Genomic DNA, 25,024 nt, shown 5'->3' on the forward strand with positions numbered 1-25,024 from the left:
AGGCATTGACTGAAGGTTGAGGTGGGCCTCGATGCAACTTCTCTTACCCATTGATCCATCACCTAGGCTGGTTTACCTCTAGGGAACTAGTTAGGGAAGGCTTCTTCCCCAAGCCACTCTGGCCCTGGGGAGATTGCATTCCCCCAAGGAGGAAGTTCTCCATCAGGACTGATTTTATGAGGAAGCTACACTCCCTGAAGGAAACTTTTGGGGTTCATTGTGAGTCAAGATTGAGCTCATCAGTTCAGTTCAGTTCAGTCGCTCGGTCGTGTCCGACTCTCCGCGACCCCATGAATTACAGCACTCCAGGCCTCCCTGTCCATCACCAACTCCCGGAGTACACTCAAACTCATGTCCACAGAGTCGGTGATGCCATCCAGCCATCTCATTCTCCGTCGTCCCCTTCTCCTCCCGCCCCCAACCTTTCCCAGCATCAGAGTCTTTTCCAGTGAGTCAACTCGTCGCATGAGGTGGCCAAAGTATTGGAGTTTCAGCTTTAGCATCAGTCCCTCCAATGAACATCCAGGATTGATCTCCTTTAGAATGGACTGGTTGGATCTCCTTGCAGTATAAGGGACTCTCAAGAGTCTTCTCCAACACCACAGTTCATTGATTCTTCGGCGATCAGCTTTCTTCACAGTCCAACTCTCACACCCATACATGACCACGGGAAAAACCATTGCCTTGACTAGACGGACCTTGGTTGGCAAAGTAATGTCTCTGCTTTTTAATATACTATCAAGGAGTAGTTGAGGGCTTTGAGATCTACTCTTTTAAAATCATCTATTTCCACGTATTTGCTTCAGAATCTATAGTGGCTTATCCTAAATATATGTAAAATCTCATTCCCAGACCATAGATGGAGCGGTGAGGGTCTGAGAAGAGTAGGACAGAATACAGACATATACAGCAGGACAGACACCTCAGGACAGGGGACGCTTCTGCCCACTCGGCTCCAGTGATATGGTGCTGCCTAGGGCAGAAGATTAATTCGTTTTTAAATTTAATTAACAATTAAATGTCAGTGTTGGGGCTTCCCTGGTGGCTCGGTGGTAAAGAATATTCCTGCTAATGAAGGAAACATGGGTTCAAACCCTGATCTGGGAAGATCCCACATGCCTCAGAGCAACTAAGCCCATGTGCCACAACTACTGAGTGTGTGCTCTAGACTTGGGGGCCGCAACTGCTGAAGCCCGTGTGCCCTAGGGTCTGTGCTCCGCAACAAGAGAAGCAGCTGTGATGAGAAGGCTGCGCACCAAACTAGAAAGCAGCCCCCGCTTGCCACAGCTAGAGAAAACCCCAGGCAGCAACAAAGACCCAGCACAGCCAAAAATAAAATAAATAAAAAAAATTTTTTTTAAATGTTAGTTTTTTTGGTAATCTGGAACTTTTATGTTTTGAAAGAGACGTGTTCAATGTTCCTTGTCCAGTGATAACATTAATGAATAATTGAATGACTTACAGAAGATGGAAGGTTCATGCCATTGTCATTAACTGCTTACATTTTCCTTTAAGTATGATGGATCTTTAATCTGAAATATATGTATTACAGAAACAGCTGGAAGATTACTTGACAAAGTTACTAAAAATGCCCATGTATAGAAACTATCATGCAACAGTAAGTACTTTTCAGTGATTTAAATTCTGAAGTAATTTTATAAAATTGTAAAGTGTCGGCTACATTTTAGATAATTTTATTAACACAAGTGCTTGTATCCACTTCTGCATTCTTCTTTGAGTTAAACTAAACTAAATAAAATGAATAAAAAATTGATTTTATTGTATAGCACAGGGACCTATAGTCAGTCTCCTATGATAAACCATAATGGAAAAGAACATTTTTAAAAAGAATGTCTTTATGTGTACCACTGAATCACTTTGCTATGCAGCAGAGACTGGCATGACATTGTAAATCAACTATATTTCAATAAAAACATAAAATTAAAAAATAGGAAAACAAAATTGATTTGACAGCAAGGATTCAGTTTAGGGTCATGCTATTTTTAAAAATATCAACTATGATAATTAATATAACAATAAATTTAAGAACTTGATATACTACTAAAGATTATCTAGAAATGCTACTAGATTATCTAGAAATCAACCTCCTTCACTCCTCAGGCTTTCAGAGGAGAAAATGCCAAAATGCATTTCTAACAGTGAAGAAAAAAAAAACATTGAGTAGTAAGTGATGAAGACAGTTGAACAGAGTTGAATACCCAAAGTTTGTACGGAGCATACTGGAATTACCAATCTGACTGGCCTGTGATGCCTATAACAGGCCTCATGTGAAAGTGAGAAGCATGGGAAACGCCAAAGAGAGGAAAAACTCTTGAGAATTCTGAGAAAAGAGGAGAGGTGGTGGGGCTTAGAAACAGCTGCAGAGGTTACATTTCAGTTCAGTTCAGTTCAGTTCAGTCGCTCAGTCGTGTCCGACTCTCCGCGACCCCATGAATCACAGCACGCCAGGCCTCCCTGTCCATCACCAACTCCCGGAGTACACTCAAACTCATGTCCACAGAGTCGGTGATGCCATCCAGCCATCTCATTCTCCGTCGTCCCCTTCTCCTCCCGCCCCCAACCTTTCCCAGCATCAGAGTCTTTTCCAGTGAGTCAACTCGTCTCATGAGGTGGCCAAAGTATTGGAGTTTCAGCTTTAGCATCAGTCCCTCCAATGAACATCCAGGATTGATCTCCTTTAGAATGGACTGGTTGGATCTCCTTGCAGTATAAGGGACTCTCAAGAGTCTTCTCCAACACCACAGTTCAAAAGCATCGATTCTTCGGCGATCAGCTTTCTTGAGGTTACATTTGGGAGGCACTTAACTGGCAAGCAGGAGCAAGTGGGCTTTACAGAAGGCATCAGAAAACATTGAGCTCTGCCTTCAGAGGCCCTTGAAGGTGGGGTTAGATATTTAAAGGGTTAGCTTCAGTTATCCAAAGGTTCAGATCATTGAGAGGGCACTGGATTGTTAGAGTTTGCACCTGTGTATGTATAAACTGTACTTCTGTGGAGCATGACCATGTGTATATGGTGTATATGCAGAATTTCAGAGTAGGTGCGATTATGATCTGGCCTCTGGTTTAGAGAATGGCATGAACAGGTGAACAGAAAGAGCGAAGCCCTCTGTATTTAGGAAAGGAAGCAAGAGTGCCTTGACTATCCGGAGTTTTCTTGCTGCCCTATAGATGCCTGCCTCTGTTTTATTTGGAGACGGGCAGGGCATGTACCCAGCTGGTCCCTTTTACACACAAATGACCTGGGACTGGAAAACCTTCTGCAGCAGCTTGCACTGTGACATTTGATGGTCTTAAAGGAGCTTCTGTGGTTTCATAATCCGGAAGAAGAGTTTTCCCAGGGAAGCCAGCAATTTGGGTTCAACCAGAGACTCTCAAGAGAAGGCTGATGGGAAATATTTCTTCCCTTCTAGAACTCGGGAATGTGCTTCTTTGAAAGAACATAATGAATAAGGCTGTTACTTCTACTATTACTAAAATTGGGAGTCTAATGTTGATTTTAAAACGTTTACTTATATTCAAATGTTCATATTAACTTCCTTTCCAATCATAAAAATCTTTTAAAAGCTGAGCCATGTTATATTTAGATACTCCAGAGTGTCTTCTAAATATTTCCTTTGGAAAGGGAAACCTAGTTACAACTGATAAAAAATGAGAAGTAACATACATTTATTCAATTTTATTTTTTGGCCACGCATAATGGCTTGCAGGACCTTAGTTCCCCTACGAGGAATTGCATCCAGGCCCCCAACAGTGAAAGCACCAAGTCCTAAACACTGGACTGCCAAGGAACTCCCTCATTTTTAATGGCTACTTAGATTATTCTCCCCAGTAGCGGTATTCTCCAAAAGGCTTCAAGCATAGGATACAATTTTTTCTGTCTGAACATTATTTTCCTCTCACACTAATGATAATCTGACTCAGAGACTAGCTTGCAGGGCTCTGCCTGATACTTGTGAAATTAGATTGGCATCCATGTGTCTCTTTTGATAATTGTGAAACATATTCAAATTTCTTTGTGCAAAAAGCAGATAGAAATATTAAAATCATTTTAATATAATCATATATAATTAATTTATATTTTTACAAGCATAAGACAAGTCCCCAGAAATTTCGAGATATTATTATCTCCTGGGTTTGTTGCTTGTCCTTTGGCATGGGAACCCTTTGTTCCTCTATTTTCCTAGCATTTAAATTTAACAAGTTCCTTTGGAAAAACAAAGGTTATTGATTAGTACATTATTTAGAGATCAATAGCCCAGTGGAACATTGTCAGACTAAATTAATCATTAAATTCTTATTCCTGAGATTCGCCTGCTCAAATCAAGGTAGGGGTTTTTATCACTGAAGATGCATTGAGACATTTGGGCAATACAATGTTTGTTAAATTTCAAATTGTATTATTTAGGTTTGTTTCTAAATTGACTTGGTCACATTTGTTTTCAATCCCTTAAATCTATATTAGAATATTTATTGCCAAGGTTTTTTTTTATATATAATAGTACTAGTTCTTTATTCAAATTGCTCTTTAGTAAAACATTAGGATAAATTTGAATTTTTTCTTAATACACAGCTTTAAATTTTCTGCATTGCTAATGTGTGTTTTTTTATTTAGATGAAATTATCTACATTTAGCAAATTTTATATGATATTCTGAAGTTATGGTTTCTGAATTATTTCAAATAATATTCCTGTTGCCAATGATTTGATAATAGCTATATGTACATAAGAAAATATCCAACTATTAGATGAATGGTTTCCCTGATTTTTGCTTTTCATTTCCTATTCTTCCGTTCAGCTAGTCTCTGACTTTGCATAAATTAGTTACACCTCTGGAGAAGTTTCTTCCAGTATAAACTAGGATTAGTATTTTTCTCTCTGCTCCCTAGAGATAAAATGAGAAATTCTGGCTTAGGATTTCAAGACATTTTTAATTCTATGACTTAAAGTTTGTATATCTTTTCTAATAACCTATGTATTTCTATATTTTCCAATTAGAATACATTTCCACAAATCAGAATTTTAAAATGTATGGTACCGAATCACCATGTTTGAAATAAGAAATAAAATATAAAGACCTTGACTTTCAAAATCCTTATAAAAAATGCTATGTGAGAATATGTTTGATCTGAGGTTTTTAAAGATATTTAAATCCTTTTGAGTTTTAAAGACTTCTTCCAATCACCCTAAGAAAGAAAATCAGTTGGACCTCACTGTACTGACAGCTTTGAGAGATGTGTAATTTTTTCTTACAAGGTTAATATTAGGCAGTCACAATCATAAACAAAACTTCAAAGGAAAATTGTTATAGTTCATTTTATTAATCCCATTTGTAAGCCCAGATCAGACGCCACTTCCTCTGTGATGTCCCATTAGCTAGGAAGCGGTCATCTTCTTCCTGTACCTCTATTAATAACTATTTTTACATGTAACTGTTACGGTTCTCCCACAGAACCTGATTGATGTGGAGTGTTTTCCGTGTCTGGTCTCCCCTCTGCCTCCTAATGCCAGGAGTGTATCCTTCTGTCTTTGATTTTCTATTAGGGCTGTTATTGACACGGTCTACTGTTGTTGGCAGGCCTCACCATGACCTTCTTGAGCGTTTTGTCTCTGCATCTTAGAGCACACATCACTACCTTGGTTGTGTTTTAATTGTGTATAGCCTTCTAAAACATACTTTTTCAGGGCAGTGCCATTGTGATCTGTATAATCTGTAGAGTACCCCAGATGTGCTTATACATGGAGGTACAATATTTTTTGAATGCCTAAAAATTTCCTCTTCTTTTTTGCTTTCTAACGTATGGATTTTTGGCCTCTTTTCAGACAGAATTTCTTGATATAAGCCAGCTGTCTTTCATCCATGATTTGGGACCAAAGGGCATGTAAGTTTCAGTATTGGATCTCTAAGGAGAAGTATGAAAAGCTGATGAGCATTGTAGCCTTTGATTTATTCATGTACCAAGGTGATGGAGTTCCCCTGGCTTCACTGTTTTCTTCCCAACAGAGTCAGAGCAACTGAGGGACCTATTTATACAAAACAGAGTATCTTGCTACATTAAACAAGGGTGCCGACTGCTCCACACTCCTTCTCCTCTTAACCCACAGTAGTGGGTGTTTAACAGAAATAACAAATACGATGTGTGCGAGAATGCATTAAAAATCAAATATACAAGATCCCTTCTTTTTATCACACATAAAAGTTAGCTATTTATCATTTATTTTATTGACTAAAAGTAATACTGTGTAAAATGTATGTTATGTAACAAGATTGAAATTTACTTAATGATTATCTTCTGATGGGCTCCAGTCCATGGGTTCGCAAAGAGTTGTCTAAAACTGAGCGACTGAGCACATCCTTCATGATATGAGAGCATGATATTACAAAGAGTTTAACTTTTCTAGTCAAGAACATTGTTGGTAGTTCTTTTAATTTTTTGCTTGTTTGTTTCGTTGGCCATTATTATTGTTTTTTCTTTTCACATCTTTCAGAGTTAGGATATTTCTCCTTCCAAAGTAATAGCTTTGCTTTACTTCTTTGACATGGACTGGCCCTAGAACTGTAGGTGAAGGGATGCAGAAATACCCTGGAATCTGTGGGTGAGCATTGTCAGTGATCTCCATAGCAGATGAACCTTCCCCGTGCCAGCATTTGGCAACATGTGGGGTCTTTTTCAGGCTGTCATGGTGGCTGGGAGAATGCTCAGCATTTAGAGCCAGAAGCTGGGATGCTTAAGGTCCTGCTGTGTGTGCAGTATGTTGCCCCCTGTGCCAATAGGCCTACATCCACCAGGGTGCTTTTAAAGATTGGCTTTGGAGTTCTCAGCCTAGTAAACATAACATTGATCTATTTGACAGTGAAAGCAGAAAAAATAGAGAGGTAGGGTATGGGAGAACAGAACAGTTTATTTAGTTCCCAGTTATGAGGCTGTATCTGCTACGTGTGAGCTGGAAGTTTAAAGATGATGGGTTAACTTGATGTCTCTTTCAGAGAAGGTATGATAATGAAAAGATCTGGAGGACACAGAATACCAGGCCTGAATTGCTGTGGCCAGGGAAGAGCCTGCTATCGGTGGGCAAAAAGGTGAGACTTGAGAGTTTTGTGTGTCCGTCTTAATAAACTGAGTATTTGGGGAGTTTTTATATTCCAGTTTTCAATTATAAATCTTTGAAAATCATGGCAGAGCAAATTTTAAATTATTTTTAAGTTCCAGGTTTCAGCTGTATTTAAACACTCCACTCAAAATTGCACTTGTAGACAGAGTATGCCAATTACATACACAAAAACCCAATGGGCCATATGATTCAAAAATTGGTCAGCCAGAGAACATAGACAGTGGCCAATTAGCACAAGTCATTATGCTTAACATCACTAGTCACTGCTGCTGCTGCTGCTGCTAAGTCACTTCAGTCGTGTCTGACTCTGTGTGACCCCATAGACGGAAGCCCACCAGGCTCCCCCGTCCCTGGGATTCTCCAGGCAAGAACACTGGAGTGGGTTGCCATTTCCTTCTCCAGTGCTAGGGGAAGATAAATCAAACCACAGTGATCTACAACTTCACAGCCACCAGGATGGCTGTGATAAGCAAACTGGGCAATAGAAAGTGTTGACGAGGCTGTAGAGAAATTAGAACCCTCATACATTGCTGGTTCATCATATAAAATATACAGTCAGTTTGGAAAACAGGGTGGTAATTCCTCAAAATGTTAAACATACAGTTACTACATACCCCAGATATTTCCAAACAGAACTGAAAAAATATATCTCCATTAAAACTTATTCATGAATGTTCATAGCAGCATTATTCAGAGTAGCCCAAAAGTGTAAAAAGCCCAAATGTCCATCTGCTGGTGAGTGGTTAACCAAAATATGGTACAGCCCTATGATGGAATATTATTTGGCCATAAAAAGGAATGAAGAATACTAATGGGTGTGGGATTTCTTTCTGGAATATATCTGGAATTAGATGACCATGATGGTTGCACAAATTTGTGAATATACTAAAACCACCAAATTGTACATTTTCAAGGGGTGAATTTTATGGTTTTTTAATTATATTTGAGTATTTTTTAAATTTTAATGAAAAAAGAAATGAAAGACTGATAAATGATGTAATATGAATTAACTTTGGAAACATTACACTAAGTGAAAAAGAAACAGATACAGAAGATCACATACTATATGATTCCATTCACATGAAAGATTTAGAATAAGTAAATCTGTAGAGACAGCATATTCATGGTTTCCAAGGGCTGTGGCACAAGGGGAATGGGGAGTTACTACTGCTGGGTATGGAATTCTTTTTTTTTTTTAATTAGTTTATTTGTTTTGATTGGAGGCTAATTACTTTACAATATTGTAGTGGGTTTTGCCATACATTGACAAGAATCAGCCATGGGTGGACATGTGTCCCCCATCCTGAACCCCCCTCCCACCTCCCTCCCCATCCCATCCCTCAGGGTTGTCCCAGTGCACCGGCTTGGAGTGCCCTGTTTCATGCATCGAACTTGGACTGGTGATCTATTTCACACACCGTAATAGACATGTTTCTGTGCTATTCTCTCAAATCATCCCACCCTCACATTCTCCCAGAGTCCAGAAGTCTGTTCTTTACATGTGTTTCTTTTGCTGTCTCACATATAGGGTCATTGTTACCATCTTTCTAAATTCCATATATATGCGTTCAGTTCAGTTCAGTTCAGTCGCTCAGTCGTGTCCGGCTCTTTGCAACCCCATGAATCACAGCACGCCAGGCCTCCCTGTCTATCACCAACTCCCAGAGTTCACTCAAACTCATGTCCATAGAGTCGGTGATGCCATCCAGCCATCTCATTCTCTGTCGTCCCCGTCTCCTCCCACCCCCAATCCCTCCCAGCATCAGAGTCTTTTCCAGTGAGTCAGCTCTTTGCATGAGGTGGCCAAAATATTGTAGTTTCAGCTTTAGCATCAGTCCTTCCAATGAACACCCAGGACTGATCTCCTTGAGGATGGACTGGTTGGATCTCCTTGCAGTCCAAGGGATGCTCGAGTCTTCTCCAGCACCACAGTTCAAAAACATCAATTCTTCGGTGATCAGCTTTCTTCACAGTCCAACTCTACATCCATACGTGACCACTGGAAAAACCATAGCCTTGACTAGACGGACCTTTGTTGGCAAAGTAATGTCTCTGCTTTTTAATATGCTATCTAGGTTGGTCATAACTTTCCTTCCAAGGAGTAAGCGTCTTTTAGTTTCAAGGCTGGGTGAAGTAAGTCAGAAAGAAAAACACCAGTAATTTGTATTGGTGTTTTTCTTTCTGACTTACTTCACCCTGTATAATAGGCTCCAGTTTCATCCACCTCATTAGAACTGATTCAAATGCATTCTTTTTAATAGCTGAGTAATATTCCATTGTGTGTATGTACCACAGCTTTCTTATCCATTCATCTGCCAGTGGACATCTAGGTTGCTTCCATGTCCTGGCTATTGAAAACAGTGCTGCAATGAACATTGGGGTACACGTGTCTCTTTCAGTTCTCGGTGTGTATGCCCAGCAGTGGGACTGCTGGATCATATGCAGTTTTATTTCCAGTTTTTTAAGGAATCTCCACTCTGTTCTCCATAGTGGCTGTACTAGTTTGCATTTGGACGTGGAATTCGTTTTGGGTGATGAAAATATTCTGGAATTAGATATTAATAGTGACAGTGTGCAAATTTACAAATATAATAAACTAAAATACACCAAGACCCACTAAACTATACATAAAAATTAAACCAAAAAAATGGTAGTGTCCAGGGGTAGTTTTAGAACTATATTTGTGAGGATGTATATTATGGTAAGTGTGATATAGACAGAAAACTTTAATTCATGTCGTATGCCCTGTCCAACTAAAGACTCCTTATAGAGGAGTATTCTTATCTCGTTCTTATTTGTTCCTCAAAACATCTATGACGTTTTTTAGCATAATAGACAACAGCTATTTGTTCCAATAATAATTTACTGGAATTTTTAAAACTATTAAGAGATGTTATTTTTCTAACCTTGAAAAAAAATATGAACTCATGTGCAATGATGAAATTAAGTTATGTGTGAGCTGAAAATGTATAAGCTTAAAACTAGGATCTTTAAATGTGTATTTCAGATACACTGCCAACCAAAAATACCATTAGATTGGTTTCTTATTTTCTGGGTTTTTAAAGAATAGAAGAAATTACAAGGGAAAGATCAAGAGATTAAGCTAGAGGAAGTTGAGAATTTCTGTATTACAAAAAACAAAAGATTTTTTTAACTGCAATAAACAGGAGACTAGTAGACTAGACAATATTTGTTTTCAGATAAACTTCTGTAATATTTTTAAATGTCCCCAGAAACTTGGGGTATAAGTAACATCACAGGAAATTCAGAGACTCCCACTTGAAGTAGCTTCCCACCCTCTCCTACCTGCAGTGGTACAGAACCCTGGGGAACACTGAGTGCCAAGCCAGGAGAGGGGCAGAGCATAAGCCAGCCTGCTCCTGCCCTTATGAACTTCCCTGGTAAAGAATCTGCCTGCAATGCAGGGGACCTGGGTTCTATCCCTGGCTCAGGAAGACCCCCTGGGAAAGGAAATGGCAGCCCACTCCAGTATTCTTGCCTGGAGAATTCCACAGACAGAGGAGCCTGGCGGGCTCCAGTCCATGGGGTCGCAGAGAGTCAGACACAACTAAGCGATCAACACTTCCACTTCCTCCCCTTGCTTCCTGCGCCACACCATGCCTCTCGGGCAGGCAGGACCTCCAAACCACTGGGGCCCTGGCACAGATTCCTCTTGCCTACTCCCCGGTCATCAGTTTTGCCTAAGGTTGCTACTAAGTGTTAAGTATGGATTTTGGGTTGCAAGCACTGGTGAGTCTTTGACTGAAGACTTGCTCTGGGCTGCCTGAGCAGAGTAGGCTGGAGGCATTCTCAGGCCCTAGGAACAACCTTCAGCCAAGAGCTGGCGGGAGTCCAGCCCCCTCACCCCTCAGGTAGGGTGATTCTCCAGCAAGCTCTGCACTGTCTCCCGGGGTTCCCTGGAAGATTTGCAGCACAGCTGCCCACAATCCAGTGCATGAAAACACATCCTCGATGGCTCCCTTCCTGCTCTTGCTTCCTGTCCTTCCCTTCCTCTGCTTCCTACTAAGCTCCCTAATAAGTCCCTTTACAAACCACTTTCACTTCCATCCTTGTCTCAGAGTTGACTTCCAGAGCAACCCAACCTAAGACATCTACTCAAGAAATGGAAGCCTGGATATGGTCCATTTTGTCATTTATTAAGTGCCTAATGTTTACCAGGCTGTGTTCTAGCCACTGTGAAAACAGGCCATGTCCCTGTCCTCACAGAGCACTGTTGGAGGAGATCACAGACAGTGGAGAAGCTGACAAGCAGGGTGAATGACGTTAGTGCAAGTGTTGGTCAGAGCTTTGAAAGAAAAAGAAGGTGATGGGACAGTCAGGAACATGAGGCCTTCAGACGGAGGCTTTAGCTACAGAAGTCAAGGAATAGACCTTTGAGTCGTAACCTCTGTGAGAAGGGGCAGCCCGGAAAGATAGAAGGGGAAGGCTTTGTTATATAAAGGAAATATACCTCCCCCGCTTTTTAAAGTCTGATATATCAGATTTCAGTCTTCCCTGGTGACTCAGTGGGTAAAGAACCTGCCTACAATGCAGGAGACACAGGAGATGTGAGTTCAATCCCTGGGTCAGGAAGGTTCCCTGGAGGAGGGCATGACAACCCGCTCCAGTATTCCTGCCTGGAGAATCCCATGGACAGAGGAGCCTGGTGGGCTACAGTCCATGGTGTTGCAAGGAGTGGGACACAACTGAAGTGACTGAACACACGTATCAGACTTCAACCAGAACAATCTAAAAAGATATGATCTTCCCTAGAATAAAATGTCTCTTCATTTTAATTTGTATAAATCTTTCCAAGAAACTTGAAGCCTTGGTTCCATATTAACAAGTATTTCCTGAATTACATTCATGGGGTATAAAATGTCAGGACCAAACAAAAATGATAAGATGTAGCTGACAAATTTTGTTTGGAAAATTTCCCACACTAGAAGACTATTGGTGTCTAAGTGAGAGTTACTTTTAAGGGCAACACTTGGTCATATCTCTTTTTTAAATTTTTGTATCCATTAAAAAAAAAGATTCTGATCATTTTGTATATTCTGTATTGACAAACTGACATAAGGCAAACAAGGCAATCAAACTTTCAACCAAGTCTCAGGCACAAGTATGAAGAAAAGAAAAAAAAAACATTTCTTTTGTTCTGCTGGCAAACACAACAAGCATTTCTTCCCTCAATTTAAAACATCTACTTAAATAGCACATCCTATTGATGGGCTCAATGATAAGTTTCTTATCTCAAATAATATCTTAAGAGATAATTTATGAGAAATAAATTTAGCATTTACTGAACTATGAACTATACCAAGAATTACAATTTTTAGACAGTGACCGTGTCTAAATGATTTTATTTATTCTACATGATCTATTTGTGCAGCTGTTATTCAGGCAAGAGTGTTGCTTTGCTTGAAGAACTTGTCAGGGCCCTGGGGAGATAGCAGTGGACATGACACACATTCCCTATTCTCAAGGATCTCACTTTCTAGTAAAGGAAATACAAGAAACAAGCAGACAAATAAATAGTTCCAGACAGTGATAAATGCTATGAAGAAGCTAAACAGGATGCAGAGGCGGGTGGGATGGGAGCCCAGGAAAACCTTCCAGTGGAGAAATATTTAGGCAAAAGATTGATTGACAGGAAGGGACTGCTCATGGGAGGATCTGGAAGAAATAATTTCTAAGTGAGGAAGAGCAAATGTAGAAGCCCAGAGAACAATGTTAGCAAGTCTCAGGGCCAGCGAGACCAGCATGGTGGGAAGGAAGAGTATGAGATGAGGCTGAGAGGGTGACGTGTGACTTAGGTGGCTCTATCTGCATTTTAATGACACAGTTTGTAGTAGAACAGGTCACATCTTGTTCAAACAGACCATAATCTCACCTGGTATAGAACAAGAGAATTCATAAAAGCTCACATTTATTGGCCCCAGGCATTGTGCTAAGCAACATGCTTAAGTCATCTCAGTGAATCCTCAAAAATACTTATGAACTGGACATTACTCTTATACTTGCTTTATGGACCTCAGGCTCAATTACCCCATTTCACAGAAAAGGGCAAGTGACAGAACCAAAACTGGAGCCCAGGGAGGCTGACTTCAAGCAGACACTTAATCCCTAAGCAGCAGGTGCTGACTCCCAGAATACTGCTTGACGAATTCCTTTCTTGATGCATATCCTCCTGTTAAAAAAATCTATTGACAAAAGAGACAAAGAGGAGAAACAAGAAGAAGTTTAATGAATGGCATAGTTAAGAAAAGCTTTAAACAAAGGCCAGGCATCAATTCACCTTATATCTAATAACTGTTACAGAGAACAACTCATCATCGTCAAAACAGAAACCATTATCTTTTGCCTTCAGATTTCAAAATCCAGCAGTCACTATTAAACACTTCTGTACTTCTTCATGCCTCACTGTTGTGTCTGGTGTGGGGCTCTGGCTAGAGCTGGCTCTGATGCCATTCAGGGGACCTTGACTTCTAGGCAAGTTCCCAAGTACAGTACATTTGATTTTCCTTTCTCAGTTTGACAAACCCACCAGCTGTGGTTTTCAAAGCCTGTGGCTCCTTCCTGGTCAGCAACATAGCACACTGCTGCTCTGGGCCTGTGCCCTGCCATCTGCTCTCTAGCTTACATAGAAAGTCAAGCTGGGACAAGGGACCACAGCTAAAGAAGGACTTTAACAGATATGTGATCTGCCTACTCTCTTTAAACCTTGACCGACTTTTCATCAACAAGCAGTTATATGTAACTCATAACTTAGCCCCATCAGAATGACTGAGTTTCTATTTGATATCATCGCCTTGGCAGTTATATTGAGCAGTGTTAAGAGAATTCTTATAAAACATGAATTTCTGCATTTTCTGAAAACTGTTGAGAGTGTTATCCATTAATATTGTTCAGTTGCTTTATGTTAGGTTCCAAGTGAGAAACTTTCTTTGGAATTTATGTTTTTGTTGGGCGACTTCTTTATTTCCTTAATTTATTCATTTGATAAAAAAAACCAGGAAGCTCAAACCCACGTTGGTGTGTCATCACCATAATTATATTAGTGTTGTGGTTAGATATTTGCTTTCTCTGGCTTTGATGTTTTCCCTTTTGTTAATCATAACACATGTATGACCTTTACTGTGTTATCCTAAATCCATCCCACCCCCTTTAATTGGAAAGGAGACAGCCTATATATTAAAAAACAAATGAAATGAAACCGTGTGGAAATCAATGTAGATTGTCTACATTAAATCCCAAATTAGAGAGCCACTAAAATGTAATGTGGTTAGCAATTTCAGTAATGATTTGTTATAGGTTTCCTTTAACTTCTGACTTCATGGGTTACGTTTACAATATTTGTTCATTTATGTTCAGGTATTCTGGCTTTACCTATTTCATAACGTGCTTTATGTTGCCTAATATGTGATACAATATTCCCATTGTTCATTTCTTTAATGATTGACCAATTCATTTGACCACTACATAATTGCAGGTGACTATGACATTACCTACATGACCTTCAGACTCTCCTCAGTGTGGCCTTCACCAGGCTTCTACCCCACTCCCCACACCTCATCTGCTAATGAAACCTGGCCTCCCCAGACTGTCCCCCAATGCAGGCAGCATTCCCAGCCTTAGTGCCTTTGCTAACTCTTCCCTCCACGTGGGATGTATACCTGGACTACCTCTTTGGGCTCTGCTTGCTGAGCTCCTTCCTGGTTTTGCTCAGACAACACTTCTTTGAGAAATGCCACTAGCTCTTTCTCTTAGAACTGAGGACTCCTTCCTTCCACACTTCTCTGTTTGCTATCCTCCTTTAATACCTATCCCATTCAGCCTAGCGTTGTTATTGTGTCCCACCAGCCTAATAAGTTCCTTCAAAAGCATGTCTGATATATCTTTGTGCCATTTCTACCTCTGCTCTAACTTGCAGTTTATCACTGTACTTTTCCATCATGAAGCTCTTAAATATATATTGAATTGATTGTAGATATACTTTTGAGAGATCATGTTCCACTGAGCATCATTTATTAATGGTCCTTAAACCACCAATAATTTGAAATGAACAACAATATGCAGAGTACTGGATGCTTATTGAATTTTTTTAAAGGGAAAGTTTTACTTACTCAGAGACTCAGTTGCCTCTTCTGTGATGGTTTATTTTAGCAAACACTAACCCATCCCATTTTTCCAACAGCTTTTGTCCCTGCTGTGCATCCTGTGAGCACTGCCCACCCACCTCAGGGACATTCTTCCAGGCTTTGCCATTAGTGTCTGAAGGGCCAGTGAATTGTCTTGAATTGCTTGGTGCCAGTACTTCTCAGGGAAACATAATAGGAAGATTTTTTTTGTTTGTTTTTCTGTTTCATCGTGTTTTCATGTTTTAAAAAAATAGATGCCTGTGTAAAAGATAAAATTATGCTTACTGTCTGCTAGAATGCTTACTTCAAATTTGTAATAACTTGTTCCCTTTGTTTCAGTAATTCAGTATAACTTCAAAAATACGTGTTTTCTTCTTACAGGTGGTTAATAGTAAAAGATTCCTTTTTACTGTATATGAAACCAGACAGTGGTGCTATTGCCTTCGTCCTGCTGGTGGATAAAGAATTCAGAGTTAAGGTGGGGAGGAAGGAGACAGAGACGAAATATGGACTCCGAATTGATAATCTTTCAAGGTAGAATTTGGCAAGATTTTTAAAAGATTTCTCTAAAAACAGTTTTTCTCCCAACCTTAAGTGAAGAAGAAGGTAAAATAATTTAGGTCTTAGAAAATTATTGTTTAGAACTCATCCTCAATTAAAAGTAATTAAACTACTTTTTTTATATCTTTAAGATGCAGAGTATCCTATATACAAGAGTCAGAATATATGGAACCATGTATTGCTGTGTGCCTGTTTTAACAACATATATATCTGTTTTAACAAAATTGACTACCCATTAATACCAATTTACCAAATAGATAAGGAGTAATAGTTCTCGTTTTTAAAAAGTAGAATTTTACTTTATAAATGGATACCCTTTAATTAATAAAACATGTACGAAGTGATTTGATTATAAAAATTCTGTTTACATACAGATTTTTAAAAAGATACCTTGAAGGATACTCAACTGTACATTTATTATAGATTTTATTAGTGAGTTTGTGTGTGTTGATAAACGTTTCTTTCTGAAAGGCTGTAGTTCTACAATATATGTGAATCTTTTTCTCTCTGATATATATATTTGTCTCTATAAAGTTCAGGGTCATGTATATGAATACATTTTTATTGTTTAGTTGCTAAGTTGTATCCGACTCTTCTGTGACACTATGGACTATAGCCCATCAGGCTCCTCTGTCTATGGAATTATCCAGGCAAGAATACTGGAGTGGGTTGCCATTTCCTGCTCCAGGGGATCTTCCTGACCCAGGGATTGAACCCACATCTCCCCCTTGGTAGGCAGATTCTTTACCACTGAGCCACCTGGGAAGTCCATATGAATACATACAGATATACAAAAGTCCATATAGTCAAAGCTATGGTTTTTCCAGTAGTCATGTATGGATGTGAGAATTGACCATCAAGAAGGCTGAGCACCAAAGAATTGATGTTTTTGAACTGTGGTGTTGGAGAAGACTCTTGAGAGTCCTGTGGACTGCAAGGAGATCAAACCAGTCAGTCCTAAAGGAAATCAACCCTGAACATTCATTGAAAGGACTGAGCTGAAACTGAAGCTCTAATACTTTGGCTACCTGATACGAACAGCCGACTCTTTGGAAAAGACCCTGATGCTGGGAAAGATTGAAGTCAGGAAGAGAAGGGGACAATAGAGGACAAGATGGTTGGATGGGATCACCAATTCAATGGACAGGAGTTTGAGCAAACTCCGGGAGTTGGTGAAGGATAGGGAAGCCTGGCCTGCTGCAGTCCATGGGGTCTTAGAGAATCAGACTTGACTGAGTGAGGTGAACAGTGACAGCAATAATACATTTCTCTCTATACACACTGACTGACATCAAATATATATATATTTAATATAAATACGCTACTCATACTAATATGTTTGCGTGTGTGTTTGTGTGTGTGTGCGAAAAATGCTGAATTTACCAATCTCAGACAATGGGCAGTTCAGGATGTTATTGGAAATATAATGATGCTGCCATTAAATCTTCCTCCTGGTAATTCCCTGGCAGTTCAGTGGTTAGGACTCTGCGCTTTCACTGCCAAGGGCCTGAGTCCAATCCCTGATCAGGGAACTAGAATCCCACAAGCTACACAGTGCAGCCGAAAGAAAAGCCACCTCCCTCCTGGTACTACTTTCCTGTTTACTGGAGGACCATAGAAATCAGACCACAGTTTTCACTGGTCGCTGTGACAGTTGCTTTACTGGACATCTTATCTCCATTTCCTGTCGTCACTCACTTGCACACCCTTGCCCAATGAATCCATACAGATCCAGGTTGCATCCGCTCCCTCCCTGATGTAAGTGGTCCCCCTCCTTGTATCAAATAAGCGAAATTCCTCCATTTACAATCTAAGGCCTTTTATCTCTCTACCTTCATTGGCCATCCCTCCCTAAAGCAGTCTTTCTGTTCTTTACGGATGGTTCTCTTCACACCCCTCCTCACACATTTTTAAATTTCACATTTCTTCTTTCTACCTCCATGTTTGGAATGGTTCTTTTTTTTTCCCTTTACCTCTGATTCACATCTTGTGATAAGACTTCTGTTTGTCCTTTATCTCTTCTACAATATCTTTTTCTCATAACTGGTTTTCAGAGGCATTTCAGCTCAGTTGGAGCAGTGCTTGCATGCTGGGTCAAGCCCAGGCACTTTCTGTGCCCTGGTGACCTCTCTGCAGAACCCCGTGTCTGCCTGCTGCGGCTGATAAAGAATGCCTCACTCCTCCCGGCAGCACCACGTCTCACCTCGCCCCTCCCTACACCCCAGACAAAAGCCAAGCATCAGTCTCTGACATATCGAGGGGACCAGTTTGGACATCCCTAATCTTTATAAATAATTATTTTAGGATCTGTGCATATAGCCCCTTCCCTCCTTCTTGTCAGGATCATTGCACTTCTCCCCAAAGAAAACTCTCCCTGCTCGCTCACAGCATGGTCCTCTACTGGGACAAGTTTCTGTCTAAATGGCAGGGAGACTGCTGACTTCAATACCTTGTTTTCTCTGGGATTTTGTTGTTGTTATTGTTCTTGTTCTTGTGTGTTTTTTTTTTTTTTCCTTTTGGCAGTTTCCAGAGACATACAGATTCCTATTTTACTGACCAGGGATAGAACCTGGAGTTCTGGCAGTGAAAGCATGGAGTCCTAACCCCTGGACTGCCAGGGAGTTCCCACACCTTGTTTTCTCTGAACTTCAGATTTGAATAACTTATTTCCACCTCTTAATGGTAGTCACCTATTCTGGCATCTGTTGTGTAATAACTTTTTGTAATCTCCCACTCTGAATTTTTTTTTCAGCACTGACAAATCTGTAACCATTTTCAGCTTTTTTGTTTTCAGCTTTTCTGTTAGAACACACAGTGACTGGGAACCTTCATTTTAGTACTGCAGTATTATCTTAGACACGACTGGAGCAAATGGCTACGGATAAACACTCGACTGTTTAAACGTGGCATCTCCTCTTTGCCGCGTTCTCACAGGGAAGGGCCTGACGTTTTTCTGAAGGAAGTCCCAGCGCCCGCCCTGCACGGAGCTCTGCGCTCACTGGGGCCAGCTCCTGGCGGGCAGGAGGCGTGCTTGTGAAACAGCTGGGGAGGCCTCTGAGGCAGTGCAAGGTCACGTGGTAGGGTATACACCTGCCTGATAAAAGAATTTCACATAAAAGTAAATCCACATGGGGAAGGGATTCACCTGGAGGGCTTTATGAGGCACTAACCCTGGGAGAAGGCAATGGCAAGCCACTCCAGTACTCTTGCCTAGAAAATCCCATGGATGGAGGAGCCTAGTAGGCTGCAGTGCGTGGGGTCGCTAAGGGTCGGACACGACTGAGCGACTTCACTTTCACTTTTCACTTTCACACATTGGAGAAGGAAATGGCAACCCACTCCAGTGTTCTTGCCTGGAGAATCCCAGGAACAGGGGAGCCTGGTGGGCTTCTGTCTATGGGGTCACACAGAGTCGGACAGGACTGAAGTGACTTAGCAGCAGCAGCAGCAGCAGTCATTGGCAATAGAAAAATCCAGTGCAGTCTGGGTTACATCAGAAATAATTAATCAAATATGTTAACCATGGCTGATTCCAGGGCTCCAGCTATGTCACTGAGGTTCGTTTTCCTGGAGTTTCTCAATTCTGTCTCCTGGGATCTTCTCCATCCAGACCAGGCTGGTCTTCTGGTGGTAGCAAGATGGCTGCCTCTTACACTCAAAACAATTTTAGTGGAAGGAGAAGAGTCTCCTGCTGGCATTTCTGAGCAAGTCCTTGATTTTATTCTCACTTTTTGGGAGGAGTTGGCTTATGAATATCATCCTTGTACCAGTCTTTGGGATAAGGAGCTGGAATATGCCGTTTTGTTGGCTTTGGTAGACCCAGAGTAGGCACCGGATGATGAGGCTATTTCCAGAGGCTGAGGTAATGAACACCAGGTGGGCCAAAGGGAAATGTCCTTTACAGGAACCAACAATTTTCTAAGACTTAGATGTAGGACCTCACCTTATGCCTCTTCCATGTCTTCCTCACAGCTTGGCCCAGGTAGCTCTAGGCCTTTACACGTTTGCATAAGTGAATGAGGGAATAAGTAACCTGAAAGTTTGCTACATTGAATATATTTTTAGATACTGCCCAAACCATTTAAAAGTCTGGTTTTTTCATATCAGTAGGATACTCTTTATCTAAAACTTTCTTTGCTGCAGTACCAAAACAAATGGGACATGTTTAATTCTTTAATTGTTTAAAGAGATAGAGCATAAAGTGACCATTCTTTTCCACATTTTGCTTTTCTTTGTAGGACACTGATTTTAAAATGCAACAGCTATAGACATGCTCGGTGGTGGGGAGGGGCTATAGAAGAATTCATCCAGAGGTATGGCCCCGACTTTCTCAAAGATCATCGATTTGGATCATATGCTGCTGTCCAAGAGAACACTTTAGCTAAATGGTAAGATCTTTTTGCTCTAAGACTATGAAGGTAGACATAGCATTTAATATTACAGTGATTTAAGTTCACCTGGAATCAATTTTTGAAGCTGTGAAAAAATATTTTGTGTTATACTTCACAGGAGCCTTTATAAAACTATCTGAGCATAGATTATTTTTCCATTTTTTGTTTTTATGATTTTTTTAAAAAATGAACTTTCTATAGCTAGCTTCAGATTGTGAAGTTTGATTTTAAAAGTTAACTTCATACATTTTCTTAATGATGCAAATGAAAAGTTTATTTAAGTCATTAGCCCTAATTTAAGAAAGAGAAATTTACTTGGTAGGTATTTTTTTTAAATAAAATTTTGCTTAGCATGTTACTCTATCCATGGGTTAGAAATTGGTCTGCTTTCAGTCTCAGAAGAACAATGGTGTGTGAGTTCAGTAGGATGGGAGAGTGCATCTGGCCTCATACAATGATGAGAGCATTCAATTTGTTATTCTCTCAGCAGAAAAGAATCAGGTTGCCTACTTCTGTCTACTTACTGTACTTCCTGCATGGCAAACAGAATATGGTGTTTTCAGTTTTTGTTTCCAATTATACAAAGCAAGCTGCTGGTTTTGTAGAAATTCTAGGCAGTGGCTTCCGTCTTCTGTTTTGCCATATGATAGATTTCTTTTTTTATCTTTTTTGTTAAAAAAATGAAACAGAAAACTTGTCTTTCAGGTATGTTAATGCCAAAGGATATTTTGAAGATGTGGCAAATGCAATGGAAGAGGCAAAAGAAGAAATATTTATCACAGATTGGTGGTTAGTATATGTCCCTGGGGAATTTGGAGATCTCTGTGTTTAGGAATATACAACAGTGTTGTACTGTTCTAGAATCATACATTAATAAAGACAGCAGTATTCACAGATGTTTTGGTCAAAGTCCCAACTAATTAATTGTAATAGCCTCCACTGAAAGGTCTTTTCAAAAAAAACTCACATCCATATATATTGTTAAAATATTTAGTTTGAGCAATTTTGTTTTTGTTTTTCCCTTTGGAAGCAAATAACCAATATTTATTGTAGTAAAGATTATTTTGCAATGCAAATATAGGTGTAGAGATAATGGAAAATAGTCTTCCTTGGATATCTTCCTTGATGTTGGTATGTCTGTCACAAGGTCCAGTGAATACACTTCCTCCGAATACTCCCTTTGAAACTGGAACATTTCCCTTTACCTATTAGTATTAAAGTAGCCTTTGTAATGACTAAGCCTGGCTAGCTTTTCTAGAGATGCATCAAATTTCAACTTTCTAATCCCCTTTAAATCACCCATGAGAGTTAAAATGCTAATTAAAGCCATTGTAAGACTCTTGTATCTAAAATTCACTTAGCTCTTGGGAAAATTTACTCCTGGACTAGGTGGAGGCCTTGTAGTATAACTTTAGTTCCAATAACCCATCTGCCTGGATGGTTAAAACACATGGCTGATGCAAACGTTTCCTATAATGGAAATGAAAATGTCTAAAATATGTTTTCCTTCTAAGAACTTAGTTGCTTGAAATGCTCCTCCCACCTGCGTTTTTCCCTGTCCTATTTCTTTCCAAATGCCATCTTTATTGAACTATGAAAATAGCATCATAATTCATTTCCTCCTAATTCTAGGTTTTTGGGGAGAAAGAGAGTAATTAGGAATCTGAGCTCATCTTTTTCTACTGTTTTGCCTTCAGTTCAGTTCAGTTCAGTCGCTCAGTCGTGTCCGACTCTTTGCAACCCCATGAATCACAGCACACCAGGCCTCCCTGTCCATCACCAACTCCCGGAGTCCACCCAAACTCATGTCCATCAAGTCGGTGATGCCATCCAGCCATCTCATTCTCTGTCGTCCCTTCTCCTCCCGCTCCCCAATCCTTCCCAGCATCAGAGTCTTTTCCACTGAGGCAACTCTTTGCATGAGGTAGCCAAAGTATTGGAGTTTCAGCTTTAGCATCAGTCCTTCCAATGAACACCCAGGATTGATCGCCTTTAGAATGGACTGGTTGGATCTCCTTGCAGTACAAAGGACTCTCAAGAGTCTTCTCCAACACCACGGTGCAAAAGCATCACTTCTTCAGCGATCAGCTTTCTTCACAGTCCAACTCTCACATCCATACATGACCACGGGAAAAACCATATCCTTGACTAGACAGACCTTTGTTGGCAAAGTAACGTCTCTGCTTTTTAATATGCTATCTAGGTTGGTCATAACTTTCCTTCCAAGGAGTAAGCCTCTTTTAATTTCATGGCTGCAGTCAGCATCTGCAGTGATTTTGGAGCCCAAAAAAATAAAGTCTGACACTGTTTCCACTGTTTCCCCATCTATTTCCCAAGAAGTGATGGGACCAGATGCCATGATCTTCGTTTTCTGAATGTTGAGCTTCAAGCCAACCTTTTCACTCTCCTCTTTCACTTTCATCCAGAGGCTTTTTAGTTCCTTGTCACTTTCTGCCATAAGGGTAGTGTTATCTGCATATCTGAGGTTATTGATATTTCTCCCGGCAATCTTGATTCCAGCTTCTGCTGCTTCCAGCCTAGCGTTCCTCATGATGTACTCTGCATAGAAGTTAAATAAGCAGGGTGACAATATACAACCTTGACGTACTCCTTTTCCTATTTGGAACCAGTCTGTTGTTCCATGTACAGTTCTAACTGTTGCTTCCTGACTGCATACAGGTTTCTCAAGAGGCAGGTCAGGTGGTCTGGGATTCCCATCTCTTTCAGAATTTTTCACAGTTTATTGTGATCCACACCGTCAAAGGCTTTGGCATAGTCAATGAAGCAGAAATAGACGTTTTTCTGAAACTCTCTTGCTTTCTCCATGATCCAGTGGATGTTGGCAATTTGATCTCTGGTTCCTCTGCCTTTTCTAAAACCTGCTTGAACATCTGGAAGTTCACGGTTCACATATTGCTGAAGCCTGGCTTGGAGAATTTTGAGCATGACTAGTGTGTGTCCCTGGTGGCTCAGAGGTTAAAGCGTCTGCCTCCAATGCGGGAGACCCAGGTTCGATCCCTGGGTCAGGAAGATCCCCTGGAGAAGGAAACGGTAACCCACTCCAGTATTCTTGCCTGGAGACGGAGAAGCCTGGTAGGCTACAGTCCACAGGATCGCATAGAGTTGGACACGACTGAGCGACGGAACAGAACGGAACAGTGTGTGAGATGAGTGCAATTGTGTGGTAGTTTGAGCATTCTTTGGCATTGCCTTTCTTTGGGATTGGAATGAAGACTGACCTCTTCCAGTCCTGTGGCCAGCGCTGAGTTTTCCAAATCTGCTGGCATATTGAGTGCAGCACTTTCACAGCATCATCTTTCAAGACTTGAAATAGCTCAACTGGAATTCCATCACCTCCACTAGCTTTGTTCGTAGTGATGCTTTCTAAGGCCCACTTGACTTCACATTCTAGGATGTCTGGCTCCAGGTGAGTGATCACGTTATCGTGATTATCTTGGTCGTGAAGATCTTTTTTGTACAGTTCTTCTGTGTATTCTTGCCACCTCTTCTTAATATCTTCTGCTTCTGTTAGGTCCATACCATTTCTGTCCTTTATCGAGCCCATCTTTGCATGAAATGTTCCCTTGATATCTCTAATTTTCTTGAAGAGATCTCTTGTTTTTCCTATTCTGTTGTTTTCCTCTATTTCTTTGCACTGATCGCTGAGGAAGGCTTTCTTATCTCTCCTTGCTATTCTTTGGAACTCTGCATTCAGATGCTTGTATCTTTCCTTTTCTCCTTTGCTTTTCGCTTCTCTTCTTTTCACAGCTATTTGTAAGGCCTCCTCAGACAGCCATTTTGCTTTTTTGCATTTCTTTTCCATGGGGATGGTCTTGGTCCCTGTCTCCTGTACAGTGTCATGAACCTCTGTCCATAGTTCATCAGGCACTCTATGTATCAGATCTAGTCCCTTAAATCTATTTCTTACTTCCACTGTATAATTATAAGGGATTTGATTTAGGTCATATCTGAATGGTCTAGTGGTTCTGTTTTGCCTTAGTGATGAGGGAATGTTTAAGTCTAGGGCATGCTTTCCCAACCTTGGCACTACTGACGTGTGGAGCCAGATAATTCTTTATTGCAGGTGCTTGTTCTTTGTATTGTGGGGTGTTTAGAACCATCAGCATATCTGGCTTTTGTCCACTTGATGCCCGTAGCAAGGTCCCAGTTGAGATAACCAAAATATCTTCAGTTGTCATCGAATGTCCCCTGGGGCACACAGTTCCTCTTGGTTGAGAACCATTGATCTAAAGTCAGCAGATAAGGCTTGTGATAATCAGCATGTCTGTGCTTCTGTTTATTCTCACATTTATGGAGGAGCTTAATCTTGGTCCTTTTATTCTTGCCAAATTTTATCTCTTCAAGTCAGCTACCAGAAATAAAAGAAAGTTTCGTACTTAGGAGCTATTTCTTTGATTGAATACTTTCTACACACTTAAGAGAATAGGTTCAAGCTTAATGTAGTAGGTATGTTCCTTTAAAAAGTATTTCTGAAAGTTTGACTAGGACATGAAAGAGACTGTAAATAGCATTTCCACTGAACCCTTATTATCATGTTTTACACAAGCAAATAATATATGTTTTGAAGGTTCTGAACATTGAAATATAGTCTCTCATTTAAACATCTAAAGAGATGGAACGTTGAATGTTTCTTCTGTCAGCAAAAAAAAATAAATCAGCAGGTTATTTCTTTTTCGTGACTGTGCTAGGATAACATCTTATTGCAATGCTCTCTTTGAAATAAAACCTTTGCAGAAACTTCCCTCAAAACAAGTGAAGAAAATTCTTGTTGTATAATTA

General features: G+C 40.3%; 1 protein-coding gene across 7 annotated transcripts in view; it reads left to right on the forward strand.

Moving 5' to 3' along the window:
* The window catches only part of PLD1 (phospholipase D1), a 261,776-nt gene that overhangs the window by 106,846 nt on the left and 129,906 nt on the right, over positions 1 to 25,024 (forward strand). For all 7 annotated transcript variants that reach the window (XM_088839115.1, XM_088839120.1, XM_088839100.1 and 4 more), the window contains exons 6-11: positions 1,553 to 1,618; positions 5,842 to 5,900; positions 7,007 to 7,099; positions 15,654 to 15,806; positions 20,072 to 20,221; positions 20,930 to 21,013. In XM_088839115.1, coding sequence (XP_088695241.1) covers positions 1,553 to 1,618; positions 5,842 to 5,900; positions 7,007 to 7,099; positions 15,654 to 15,806; positions 20,072 to 20,221; positions 20,930 to 21,013 — 605 coding nt within the window. The remainder of the gene's footprint in view (positions 1 to 1,552; positions 1,619 to 5,841; positions 5,901 to 7,006; positions 7,100 to 15,653; positions 15,807 to 20,071; positions 20,222 to 20,929; positions 21,014 to 25,024) is intronic.

This window comes from Moschus berezovskii, chromosome 1 (assembly GCF_049115385.1).
Source record: "Moschus berezovskii isolate FMDL1 chromosome 1, NW_MosBer_1.0, whole genome shotgun sequence".
Taxonomy (NCBI): Eukaryota; Metazoa; Chordata; class Mammalia; order Artiodactyla; family Moschidae; genus Moschus; species Moschus berezovskii.